Source organism: Protomyctophum parallelum (assembly GCF_964188405.1).
Source record: "Protomyctophum parallelum genome assembly, chromosome: 3".
NCBI lineage: Eukaryota > Metazoa > Chordata > Actinopteri > Myctophiformes > Myctophidae > Protomyctophum > Protomyctophum parallelum.
Genome location: NC_139698.1, coordinates 32789403 through 32803279, shown reverse-complemented (window position 1 = coordinate 32803279; position 13877 = coordinate 32789403). Strand labels below are relative to the sequence as shown.

Genomic DNA, 13877 nt, shown 5'->3' with positions numbered 1-13877 from the left:
TATTAAAAAAAATAAAAAAAATGTCACCTGCTTGTTCACAGTCTCCCAGTGAGTTTTGCTGACAGACTCTAAGTCACGAGATGGGAAAGACAACATGAGGCGGCTTTTCCCTGTAAGCAGATCACAGCAGCCAACTCCGGAACTGTGATAGAAGGCGTAGATGTTTTATGGCGTGGCTCTGCAGGAGTCTCCAGTAGGCCACAGAATACCTCCATTAACGCAATACATGCTACCACCACTAGGGGAAAAGTGGAGCCAGTGCCAGAAAAATGCGTGAAAACCCAAAGAAGAAAAAAGGCTCCCTGACTGACCATGTGGCGTATCCCCGTAGAGTAATAAAAGGATAGAGACTGAACCGGAGCGATAGCGGAAAACCCACCAATAAGTCCTTATCCGACACAAATTAAGTAATCTTTCTCAGTCGTACAATTTCACTGGAGCGCGCAGCACGCAGCTGCATGATGATCCTGTCATGCCGGCAGACAGACAGCAGACGCAGAACATCCCGACTCCAGACCCACCCGACTCCAACACTGAGGAAACTTGTTGTTTGATTAAACATAATGTGCCACAAAAAATAGCTTCCAATAGCTTGTTATTTTTGCGTGGAGGAGGTATGTGTCCAACTGTCCATATCGCCCCGAACGGCCAAACAAAAGACATCTCCCTCCCTGCAGTGAGTGAAGCGCAGTGATGCCAGATTGAGACACTTTGAGTGACAGCTGGGGACTTTGGGGCAAACGCAAAACAAAACATGACTCAGGATTCTGTGCGTATCGGTATAATAACTCGAACGGCGCTGAGTCAACTCCAGCAAACTTCGCAACGTTCGGCACAGCGACTCGCTCGCTTTAGCTCGCTCGGCGGTGCCTCTCGTGGCTCAATGCCACGAGAGGTTTTCTCATTCTTGCATTCAGCCAATCGAACGCAGGCAGGGTGGCGCTTGGTAGAAACTAGTTGCAGACTGACTGGTAATCACACATTACCAGTGTTTTGTACTAGGTACCGTCAGCAACCAGAAGCCAGTGAAGTGAACTCTAAAGGAGGGAGACGTGAAGATTTTGCCTTGCACTGTGACTGCCCTCATTATGGTTCTAAATAGCATTGGTCTAAACATTGATTCCAGCATATTTAATCCTAGTGTTATTGGATGTTGGCACTGCATTCAACACAGACCATATGCTGCTAGCGAACTGGGTTGCGGATGAGGATCAAATTGACACAGGTCTCTCACTGAGTGATTATGGTCCCATAGATTCGCTGTGTCAGTGCACTGAACAAATCAATGACTGGATGTGTCAAAATGTCCTTCAACTAAACAAACTGAGATTATTGCCTGTGCCAAGGAAGAAAGAGTGCAAGTTAGAGCTCACCTTGACTCTGTCTACGAAGGATAAAGGCCTGGCCACAAACTATGGATTCAGAATGAAGGCAGCATTTCAAATAACAAATTCAGCCATTTATCGCAATTAGCCCTTCGCTAAACCCCACCCAAAAAAATAAATGCCAATCCAAATAGTTTAGCAACCGTTGCTATGCAGGTCAAGCTTTCGTCACCTCATACTGTAGCTGTCAATGTTATTTTGCATGGCTCTGTTGTTGAACACATACACAGCGTGACAGCAGGCAGGATCGGAGTGACAGCCACGCTATTCATTTCAATAGAAGTTGCTCAGTGGCGTTTTGAAGCACTGCCGTGAGTACAGTACCGTCATAACTCAATGGCTCGAGTGAGCAGAAGAGCAGCGCGGACCTCAAATGTGAGGTCCGGGGCGACACACATTACGCACATGACGTCCACCTCCATGAACGTGCTGCAGTTCCACTTTTGGCCAGTAGGTAGTGGCAGCTTCAACGTTGGATAGCCTTACTGGGGGCTTGAATAAACCCCATATTAACACATTTTGACCTGAGATCAGATTCTAAAAATGTCTTTTTGTCGATTTTTCAAAAATAGCAGACCTACAAGACCTCGTAGCGCGACACTCGGTGGTGCGCTATGAGCTTGTAGATCTGCTATTTTTCAATAGCTAAAGCATAACATAATGCTAACACCAAAAGGGGTTCTCGCCCAAAATGGGTTAAAATCAGAACTTCAGACTGACTCCCCATTTTCCACCGCAATCCAAAAACTCACCTCTTCAGATTCACCCTCACCTTCTTTGATAGGTGCTAGTTACTGTATACTATGCAGGTTATGTACTTCATACTGTATGTTTAGTTAGATGTTTTTCCCACTGATGTTAAGAATGTCATTTAGATTTCTTGTAGACAGATGCTAGGTTTGATGTCTACCTGTAATCATAGTTTATTTGAAACACTACATTGTTTTCTTTGTACTCATTATTTTCTTTGTACTTATATGATTATTTCATCTATTTGTTCACTAGTGCTAGCCTAATACCATTTACTCAGATTTTACACTTTTACACAGTCGCTGTGGATCAGTGCGTCTCCTAAGTGCCAAAATTGCTTTAATTACAGAAACATCTAGGTTAGACTTTTTTAATAGAAGGGTAAACTATTTGCAGTAAATCTGTCTCTAAGGAGCTGAACAATGTTTTTTAGGAAGCTTGTGGGCAGAGTATCAGTTGGAGTTCTCCAGTGGAAAACTATTTACCAAAATCATCTCATCTCTCTCTTCCGCTTTATTTTTAATATTCTGAGCCCCATTTAGACAGGGACTGTCCATAACTCCGACTACGTGTCTTCATTTAGACAGGGACTGTCCCTAACTCCGACATCCCATTACACTGACTACGTGGCTTTGCGTACGGTTAGGGATAGGGTTAGTAATGCGGCGAGTCGGACCAATGGTCCGTATACCTATACACGGCACCCTATACACAGCACCCTATACACGGCACCCTATACACAGCACCCTATACACGGCACCCTATACACGGCACCGTATACACAGCACCCTATACAGTACACAGCACCCTATACACAGCACCCTATACACGGCACCCTATACACAGCACCCTATACAGTACACAGCACCCTATACACAGCACCCTATACACGGCACCCTATACACAGCACCCTATACACAGCACCCTATACACGGCACCCTATACACGGCACCCTATACACGGCACCGTATACAGTACACAGCACCCTATACACAGCACCCTATACACGGCACCCTATACACAGCACCCTATACACAGCACCCTATACACGGCACCCTATACACGGCACCCTATACACAGCACCCTATACAGTACACAGCACCCTATACACAGCACCCTATACACGGCACCCTATACACGGCACCCTATACACAGCACCCTATACACGGCACCCTATTCACGGCACCCTATACACGGCACCCTATACACGGCACCCTATACACGGCACCCTATACACAGCACCCTATACACGGCACCCTATACACGGCACCCTATACACGGCACCCTATACACGGCACCCTATACACGGCACCCTATACAGTACACAGCACCCTATACACAGCACCGTATACACAGCACCATATACACAGCACCCTATACACTAGCCTGGTTAATAAACCAGACTAATATCGCACGGACCGCGGGATATTAGTCTGGGGAGGCTCAGCTTGGATTTCATTTCCAGGGGGGCGGGTTGAAACATTTTCTCTTTGACGCAATTGGTCAGAGCTACTGTCAGTCAAAGGTCTCAAGCATTGAAAGTCACTGTAACAAAGCCCGCCCATATTGCATACCGTGTCCCGATTGGCCGCCCCATTTCTCTGGTGTAGGAAATGGGCGTACAATTTAGCCTCTCCAGACCGTAATCCGCCGGCAGGCAATTTATTTTTTGCCAACGGCTGATTCGGTCTGGTTTATTAACCAGGCTACCTATACACAGCACCCTATACACAGCACCCTATACACAGCACCCTATACACAGAACATATACTGTAGGTTGTGTGCATATCTGGGCACATTGATATACAGTAACCATGCTATTAGTTATCATTGTTTCTTAAAGTGACATTGCATTTGGTTGTATATACGTACTGTAGATAGCTGGGTATGACATACTGTAAGTCCAAATATTCTTCATATGAGCGAACAGCTTTTGAGAAGCTTTTTCACTTATTCACTTTACTCCCAAAACAAGTCTCAAAATCACACATTTAGCACATAAAGGAACGCAAACAAAGCAGATACAGTACTGGCAATAACAACCCAGTAGTGAAACTACACAACCCAGGGTTCTACCAAAGTTCAACATCGCTTTAAAACTTTTCTGTTTGGAGGACAGACAACAAAAGCCACTAAATACTATAAAAAAAACAGATGGGTAGAATCTGACTGACTGCAAGTAACCCCACGCACAATAAGAAGTAATTACTACAGGCTTTTATGTTTAATAAAGACCTGTTAAGCCAATTCTAGAGAGAGTCTAGTATTCTGGGCTCCCTATTGACTGTGATTTCCACTGAGGAATACATTTCCTCCTCTGCAGTGTTGTGAGCGTGTCACCTTAAACACTGTGGAGAAATAGTATGGCAGTGGCAGCTTGATGCCCTCATACACATAAACCCAGAAAATCACACCCACACACACACAAACACAAAGTCACAATTCACTGCACTCCCAAAAGAAAACACATTCGCAGACATAAACACACATACTGGGGCTGCAACTATCAATTTAGTGATTACTCAAGCGATTACTTTTTCGATTAGTGGAATAAAAGAGTGTTTTTTTTTAATGTTTTTTTCGTTACTGAAATCTCTATATTCTAACTTTTTGCGTAAATTAACACCCACTTGATCATATACAGCATCAAACAAAAGTAGCAGAATAGAAGATCTACAAGAATTTGAATCCTGAAAAGTAACAGTTTTGGATATCAACAAATCATTACAAAACAATGAAAACATTCTAATCGAATAAAGCGATTAGTCTTGTTTACCACTTAAGCCTTTATAAGCCTTTTATTCATTGTCGTTCATTCATTTATCCAGCCTGGAATCCAGAATCCTTTTCCCACTTTGCTACTAAGTCAGTACAGGGTCAGTAGACTTAGTAGCGAAGTAGACTACTAAGTCTGTGGACTCTGTCCAGGGTCCTACTTGACTTGTATATCAATTATGTAGGCAAGTCAGGAAGTGACTCGGTCCCCCCACAGACCAATCAGAAGCCGCGGGCGTTTTCTCCTTTTGTGCACGGAGACTGTGAAGCGAAGTGAGAAGAAAAAAGCGCAGAACGTAGGAATCAGTCTTGAATCCATTGATACATTCTTTATCAATAATTTTATTAAAATCAATAGGCCTAATCTTTTCTTTTTTTTTTAACTTTTAAATCGATTAGTTCACTGAGCGTGCACACACACACACACACACACACAGTCACACACATACAAACAGGCACAGCATCAGCCATTCACCATGTGGTTTACCTTTAAAAGCGTTTGTGGCTGGTAAATCAGTTTCCTGCATACTGCTCCTTGGAGCACGCTGCCTGCTGCTGCCGATGCCACGGTGGATGCCAAGGGACCAAACTCAACCGGTCCGAGCCGCGCCTGCTGGGGGAGGGGAGGGAGGCCAGGCGCGCGCCAGTCTCACTGCCATCTTCACCGTCAACAGTCCATGTGCGGGAAAGGAAGGGTTGCCGTCATGTGCCGGTTCGACGTGTCACTTCCCGTTGAGCGGCTGGTCGAATGAGGCCACGCTGTGCGTGCTAGAGGTCAGCGACTGGCTGGCTTAGCTGGATGTCTGTCTGGCCTGCACGCTCTCTTGACTTGTTGATTTCGGGGCTCAAAACATAATCTTGCTTGGCTTGCTTCCTGCTGTGGAATTCCCAAGGGAGAATGTCGGTGAACAGCACTGGGATGAGTGTTTAAGTGGAAGTTGGTGTTTTTGGGAGTGTGGGTTTTTGTCTGTCTGCTCTCTGACTCTCTATACCCTCAGCCACAGGCATACTGTCTGTCTGTCTGTCTGTCTGTCTGTGTGTCTGTGTGTCTGTCTGTCTGTGTGTCTGTGTGTCTGTCTGTCTGTCTGTCTGTCTGTCTGTGTCTGTCTGTGTCTGTCTGTGTCTGTCTGTCAAACGCAGCTGCGATCAACATGTCACCTCATCTGCTCTGTATGGAGTCGCTCTGTCCTGCACTGTTTTTTTCTTTCTCCTTCTTTGTGTGTTCAGCTCAGTCCAGGCGCCCCAGCTCAGCACGTTGTTGAGGCGCACTCGCTGGCACGGGAGCTACGGAACAGAGAGGGAGGGGGGGGGGGGGGGAGAGAGGGAGAATTTGAATGAACATCATGAGATATCAAAACTCGTTGCAGGCGAGGAACAACCAGGCGAGGAGATACACCCTGACAACCAGAGATAATGTAACCCCTGGTCTACCGTGAACACATTATATAGTACACCCTACACACACTACACACACTAGTACACACACTACACACACACACACACACACACACACACAGAGGACGACCCATGGAGCCTCACAGCCGAGTTTGGGGGTCAGTGGGCGGTGGGCACAGCCCCCTTTAGCTCCTCTCAACCACTAGGTTCTTACGTACATGAAAGGGAATAAAAGTTTCCCTGGAAGCCAAGCGCCGCCTGTGACCCTGTTTCACAGAGCAGGGGAGAGGACTGGGCCACACGTCAGCCTGCCACTTTGAAGTCTGTCTGATAAACAGGGACTGCATGCAGGATCCGGCTGAAGGAACAAGAACACTTTATTTACATTTCAAAAGCGCCAACGCTTTGTGTGTGTGTGTGTGTGCGTGTGTGTGTGTGTGTGTGTGTGTGTGTGTGTGTGTGTGCGTGCGTGCGTGCTTGCGTGCATGTGTGAAAGGACCACCCCCTCCATCCCAAAAGACAGGAGTTAAGAGAGAATCAGGAGAGGGAAGTTTTTGTTAAATGAGCAACGTTAACATAGTTTGCTGTTGTTGTTGTTGTTCAGATGTATGGCTGTGTGACTGCAGAGTAGAGACAGAAATCATAGAGTGAAAAGAACTATGACACAGAGGAGCCAGAGAGGGGGGGTGGGGGTTTAATGAAAGACAAATCCGACACAGAGAGAAGAGGGAGACTATACGGATGAAGAAGGGAAGGGAAGCGATATCCCACAGAGAGAGAGACAGAGAGAGAATGAGAAATTACACACACAAATAAAAGAGGCCTAGAAAAGTGAACTCCAGCAGAAAGGCAAGGGAAACAAGAAGGGAAAGCAAAACATCACAGGGAGAGAGAGAGAGAGAGAGAGAGAGAGAGAGAGAGAGAGAGAGAGAGAGAGATAGAGAGAGAGAGAGACGTTAAAGTTCACCGAAATCAAACATGGTGTAAGAATGCGCGAGGGCGACTAGAGGTATTCGTCCTTACAAGAGCAGACAGACGGTAAACAAACACACACCCTGTCTGAGGTTTAGAAAGTTTCAACAGATCTCGGCTAGCTAAAGGCCACAGTTAAGTCTTATCTTATATTATTATATATTGTAATCTGGACTTATCATGGAAAGGATACAAACACGTTTGTACCATGATGAATGGAAAAGTAAAAGTATGCATGCACCAAGATACCTGGACATACTATATCATGTTACCTGCGCAATATGGTACAAAATACATCTTGGAACATTCCAGTGGCCACAATTAGACACCATGGCTAGACATAGCCTCGCTAATCAAAGAACTACTTATTAAATCCACCCAAAGCCTTTCACCCAGTTCAAAGCATCAGTTGTCCTCTTTTCTAACTAGAAACCATCCTTTGTGTCTCAGGAGAGGAGAGGAGAGGAGAGGAGAGGAGAGGAGAGGAGAGGAGAGGAGAGGAGAGGAGAGGAGAGGAGAGGAGAGGAGAGGAGAGGAGAGGAGAGTATGGCTGATTCACAGGAACAATTGATTATAAAGCTGTGTCCAAGCACAGAATTGAAAATACACTGAGAAGTAGAGCAGCAGGACTTTTCACATAATAAATTAATTTATTTTGTTAGTTTTTGTTAACTATAACCTTGGCCTGTCAAGCAAACCATGAAAAGATGCCAAAGAGTAATGTTAATGTATGATGCATGTGGTTGCGGTTGGCAGAATCAAGGCGCGACATGTTTTGTGTAGGCCTATAGATGTGGCTAACGTTATATGTGTGTCTCATCAGGTACAGTAGTCTACTAAACTCATACTGTATTGTTTTTGAAGTTGACTGGCAAAAAAAAACAATTAACCCTCTCCTCTTTGGTCCTTTTAGTAAACATAATCTAATCGCCCTTTTTAACCTTTGCTTCTAATCTAGCTTTTACCAGTTTTTATTTTGGTTTCGGTTTTGTGAAGCAACTCGAGATCTCAGAAAAGCTCTATATAAATTGTATGTAATATTATTTTATTATATTATTATTATTATTATTATAATTATTCTTCCAACATGAGTCTGTAAAAAAGTCGATCACTCTAGTAATGCTAACATTATTTGTTTCTTTATCCAGGTGTCGCTTTCAACAATCCATTGTCTGAAAAAATGATCCTGATGGCATTTCAGGTCACGCAAGCCATCTGTTGAATACCTACAAAAGTAATTTATCCTGTTCCTACTGTGTCAGCTCACGAGCTCAGTCTGTTTGTCTTCCTGTCCCGTCATCTAAGGACACAGAGTACTAATAGTACTAATACAGTACTATACTACTGTTAATACTACTTCTACTTCCACTGTCTGTCTGTCTGTCTGTCTGTCTGTCTGTCTGTCTGTCTGTCTGTCTGACTGACTGACTGTTTGTTTGCTAGGTCATCTGAGGATACAGAGTACTACTGCTAATTGTTTTTGCTGCCAAGAAATAACGATTAAAAGTCAGTGCTCTGCTTCAGTCGGTAATGTTTAAAACCACAACCCAAGCCAGAAATGTTGGTACAGTCATGGACTCAGACCTGAATTTCAACACCCTTATTAAGGCATTTTCTACAAAGTCAGCCGCCTTCTATCACCTTAAGAATATATCAAGGATTAAAGAATTATGCCTCAGCAGGATTTGGAAAGACTTGTCCTTGCATTCATCTTCAGCAGCCGCGAGTAATGTAACGGTGTCTTTACAGGTCTCCCTACAAATCGATCAGACAGCTATAGTTGATTCAGAATGCTGCAGCTTGAGTCCTCAATAAGACCAAGAGAGTGGATCATATCACTACAGTTCTCAGATCTTTACACTTACCAACAGTCTGTCAAATTATTTATTTAAAAATACTACTGTTAGTTTGTAAAGCATTGAATGCTTTAGGACCAAAATACATTTCTGAACTTGAAATACATCATGGACCATCCAGACTTCTCAAGTCGCCTTGGACATGTCTGCTTTCTGTCAAAAATAAATATGTATAGGCCTATTGCATGTCTGAAACAAACAACATACAAAGATTCTCAGTTCTTTTAAATCAAATCTTAATGATGCCTTTTACTGGCGTTTTTGATTCATTTCTTGAGTTGTACTTTACAATTTACAATTTAGGCATTTAGCAGACGCTCCTAATCCAGAGTGATTTACATTAAGCAATAACAAAAAACATGGCATACATCACATATATAAAAAGTAGTTATCATGAATAATGTATAAACTAAGAACGTAACAGTGGAGTATCTATACATACTATACTATATTTAATATACATGTGTACTATAAAGTGCTATGACTACATAAAAACTTTAAATGTATTATCATATTGTATCTGTTTAAGTTTGGCTTATTCTTATATCCCATTGTCTTATATCTTCAATATCAATTTATAATTGTATTCAAGTCCTTTTATAATAATCTTATGCACTTTTCACGTAAATCACCTGAACAATGAATTGCCATGTTGAAATGTGTTTGTGTTTGTCTGCCAGCCTGCCTGCGAGCCAGGTCAACTAAGGACTAGCTACTACTACAACTATCACTGCTACTGTCAATCTGCCAGTGCCATCTGTCTGTCTGTCTTTCTGTTTGTCTATCTATCTCCACACCGGGTCATGTCGTCTGGCAGGAGTTTAGAGACACCCGCCCCCTATTTGTGACCTGAATGACACTGACTTTACTAGTTTGTCAGCCTTTCTCTCTACAGTATCTGTCTACAAGGGCTAGGCACTTAACTGAAAATACATCGAAATCAATGTTTAGAACCAATAACTGACTTACAGTATAACCGATCATAGTCGATGAGCATTTTTGTTTTGGATGATGTTTTTCCTTACAGTATATCAAGGAATCGGCATGAAGTTCAATCGATTGACCACTTACTTAACTCTGCATTATACTTAACTAAAACATAATTATCATAATCGAGGCAAAAGTATGAAATAATTGTCATATCGCTCAGCCGTACTGTCTACGACAGTAACTCTCTTAACATTGTATTCTACTAGACATTGTATTCTACGGTACTCATTATATCTCAACTAAAAGTTTCAACAGCCAACTTTTTGTCATATCTGTCAACTAAGGCCAGTGAGACAGCAGTCAGACACAGACATGGTCTGGGAACAGACTTGATCAAAACCACAGGGTTTGTCGCATGATGTGTGATGCTGACTTACCTCATGCGTGCAAAGAAAGAATTATGCAACAAAGAAAAAAATACAGGGCTTATATTAAGACATCAAGAGTTCAAGAACGATCTGTAGCAAGATAGAGGCTTTCACTGAATAGTCGCTAAAACGTTTCATCATACACAGACAGCAGACATACGTACTATTATTTTTATTTGGTTTTGCTAGGTTATGTAAGAATAACGAGAACAATGTTGCTGCTGTAAAATGGCACTTATCTAACGGTCTGAGGGTTTAAGTATAGCTCATGGAGATATTCACTTTATTTCCTCAGTATTCAGACAATTAGGGCAACTGTGGACACACACACACACACACACACACACACACACACACACACACACACACACACACAGGCCAGAGCATTGAAGGTATCCTCCTGTGGAGAATGTTCTCTCACCCTGGATGAACTCTGTGTGTGTGTGTGTGTGTGTGTGTGTGTGTGTGTGTGTGTGTGTGTGTGTGTGTGTGTGTGTGTGTGTGTGTGTGTGTGTGTGTGTGTGTGTGTGTGTGTGTGTGTGTGTGTGTGTGTGTGTGTGTGCTTGCGCGTGCGTGCGTGCGTGCGTGCGTGTGGATGTGCATGTATTATGTAAAAACACGTTGAAAATGCCCTGTGGGCAGCACTGTCTTGTTTGGTATGGATGCTTGAAAATGTCGCAAATAGCCATTCCCCGAAAGAGCAGAACTTTGTCCACATCAAACATAGACTACTACGTTGGTCAGGGACGATTTAAAGGCTACCTGTCATCACAAACCTGATGCACACAGCGGGGCAAGCACTGGCACATGACCTGGGAACATGCAAACCAAGCAGCCAGTTACATTACAGCACCTCTGCTCATACAAAATGTTCCAGATATAGCTGAGATTAGCTGTTCACAGATGGACAAACAAACAAACAGACAACGGACGGACGGACGGACAGGGGGCGAAAACATAATCTCTGGCTTGCGACTGTCCAGCCTGGCGGAGTTAATAAGAATGGGAGTAGAAACAGGAATAAATACAGGAATAGAAGAAAAACCCTATCTAAACAATATATCTGGTAACCGGACTCCATGACAGATGGTGTTGTCTCTCTGGACACAGATAGTGACTATGGAGGCTGTATAAGGTTCCAGCCATACTGTCACACATGGACAGATTATATAACATTAGAAATGATTTATGGAGGGTTGTGGTCAGGCTGCCTCATTAGTCCTCTCTATACTTCCATATTCCATTGTGATGAGTGTGGCTTCTGTCCAGGCCAGCCGTTATCTGGGGATTTTAAGGTCAAGCCAACCAGCTGCACACAGGCTCAAACTTCTATGCCACCTTAGCCATGTGTTTGCAACGACAAAAATGGGACACAAATAAAAGACAAAGCAGAGAAATGCTCGAACATAAGCATGAAAACATCACCTTTGCATAACCAAACACACTTACTGTCAATGGACGCACAACCTCTCACAACAACTCTGCAGTGAAGAATGAACTGGTACTTCCAAGTTGCATACTGTGTGGCTTGATTAACTGAACCTGCTGGTGTCATAGTGACCTAATTAACTCAATAAACTTCACCTGCTTGTAAAAGCCACCACTATAGGAGGGGGAGGGGTGAGTGTGGACTAAACTGTTCTGGCCTTTTTAACAATTGTAGTATCACAAACACATACACACAAGCATGCACGCACGCGTGCACACACACACGCGCACACACACACACACACACACACACACTAAATTTAACCTCAGTAAAAGTATGCCTAACCCTAAACGTATTCCTAACCTTAACCTCAGTAAAACGAATACAAGCATACAAGAACCACTGGGGACGAGCGGCGCGCCCCACGGAACAAATAAATAAATAATAATGTTCCGGTTACGTATTGCAAGGTAAATTTGAAGAAACAAAAAAAGGCATCTGCAAAAGATGGAGCTATGGTGTGCTCAGCACACATGGCAAGCATGTTTTGTTATACTACTACTATATAAGCACATGTACCGTATCCTTTCTACTTTTCAGAGTTTTATTTGCTCTATTTGTTCTTATGGTATTCATTAGCTTGATATTTTTTCTGTGGTCCACTGAGACTGATCATTGATTTCCCCTCTGTTGAGGTTGGTACTTCCCATCTCCACTGCCTCATAAAGCTGCCTGTGTTGTGTATGTGGTGCTGCCTTAACTATACTCTAAGACTCACAGACACTTACTACTCTTGTTGCCTAAATAACTACACTTCAGTCTTAATTAAATAAGGATGTATATTAGGACGCCGTCTCTTAAACCTATAAAGACTACAAGACTACGGAGGGTTGCTCCAGTAGTAGCCACTCAAGCCTGCCTATCTGTTCCACAATCTTCGAATGCGCCATGGACTATAATTCAGCCCATTCAAATCAGGTCTTATCTTACACTGAATAAGCTCTTCAGACCGGGAGGTATTCGACCAACCACTACACAGTTTCCTGAATATGTATTTTTCTGTTTCCATATCCTGTTCAGCAACTACCAACTAGCGTTTTTAGGGTTTCTTTAGTTAGATCACGCACTTCACCACCATATGAATAGTTTTAGGGTTTCTTTAGTTAGATCACGCTCTTCACCACCATATGAATAGTTTTAGGGTTTCTTTAGTTAGATCACGCTCTTCACCACCATATGAATAGCTGTCGGTTACTATAGCAATCGATAAACAGGAAATTAATCGGAAGTGAAAAATTCCCACTCTGTCTGTTCAATGTAAACAATTTTTATTCAAGGCTCATAACTAAAGTGTCGCTAGTCGCGGTTACAACATTTATGTTTCCGGTGGGGCAGAATTCACAAAAAATACAATAAATCTCAAATCATCCCAATTTTACCAAATTAGGTACAAAATGTGTAGAAAAGTTAAGGATTTCAGGAGTCACGTGAGAATGAGATTCTCCAAAATTTCCTTTTGATTCTCAAAAGAAAATTACAGTATCACAAGTATGGATATTTTCAGTATTGATACACCACCATAGCATTAGAAGGAGTTCTCCTTCATTAGTGCCCATACCCTATAGGTGGGGTTGGCGAAACATCCTTTCTGTGTGGAGTTTGCATGTTTTCCCTGTGTCCCCTAGGCTAGGGTATGTACATAGTATGTACCCTCACAAAAACATGCAGTAATGGTCTCTATACTGCCTCCCCCTGGTCAGCCAGGCTGATGGAGGGGAAAGAAACTGGTTGGAATAATGTGTTCCTTCCACGCGCTACGGCTACGTCCTACCAGGGAAACTCCCCCCTGTCAGTGGTAGGAAACGGCCAGCTCACTGCTCTCATGCGTTGAAGGAAGCATGAGCTCAGTTCGGGGCTCTCACCAGGTTGGCAGAGGGAGAGTAGCACCCAGGATTAC

The 13877-nt window shown here is 43.2% G+C and overlaps 1 protein-coding gene across 1 annotated transcript in view; it reads right to left on the bottom strand.

The window, feature by feature from the left end:
• LOC310856182 (low-density lipoprotein receptor class A domain-containing protein 4-like) overlaps positions 1-5916 on the bottom strand; it is a 139613-nt gene extending 133697 nt beyond the window's left edge. The window contains exon 1 of the mRNA XM_083761427.1: positions 5398-5916. Within this exon, the coding sequence (XP_083617553.1) occupies positions 5398-5437 (40 nt within the window). The 5' untranslated portion in view covers positions 5438-5916. The remainder of the gene's footprint in view (positions 1-5397) is intronic.
• Between the last annotated feature and the right edge of the window lie 7961 nt (positions 5917-13877).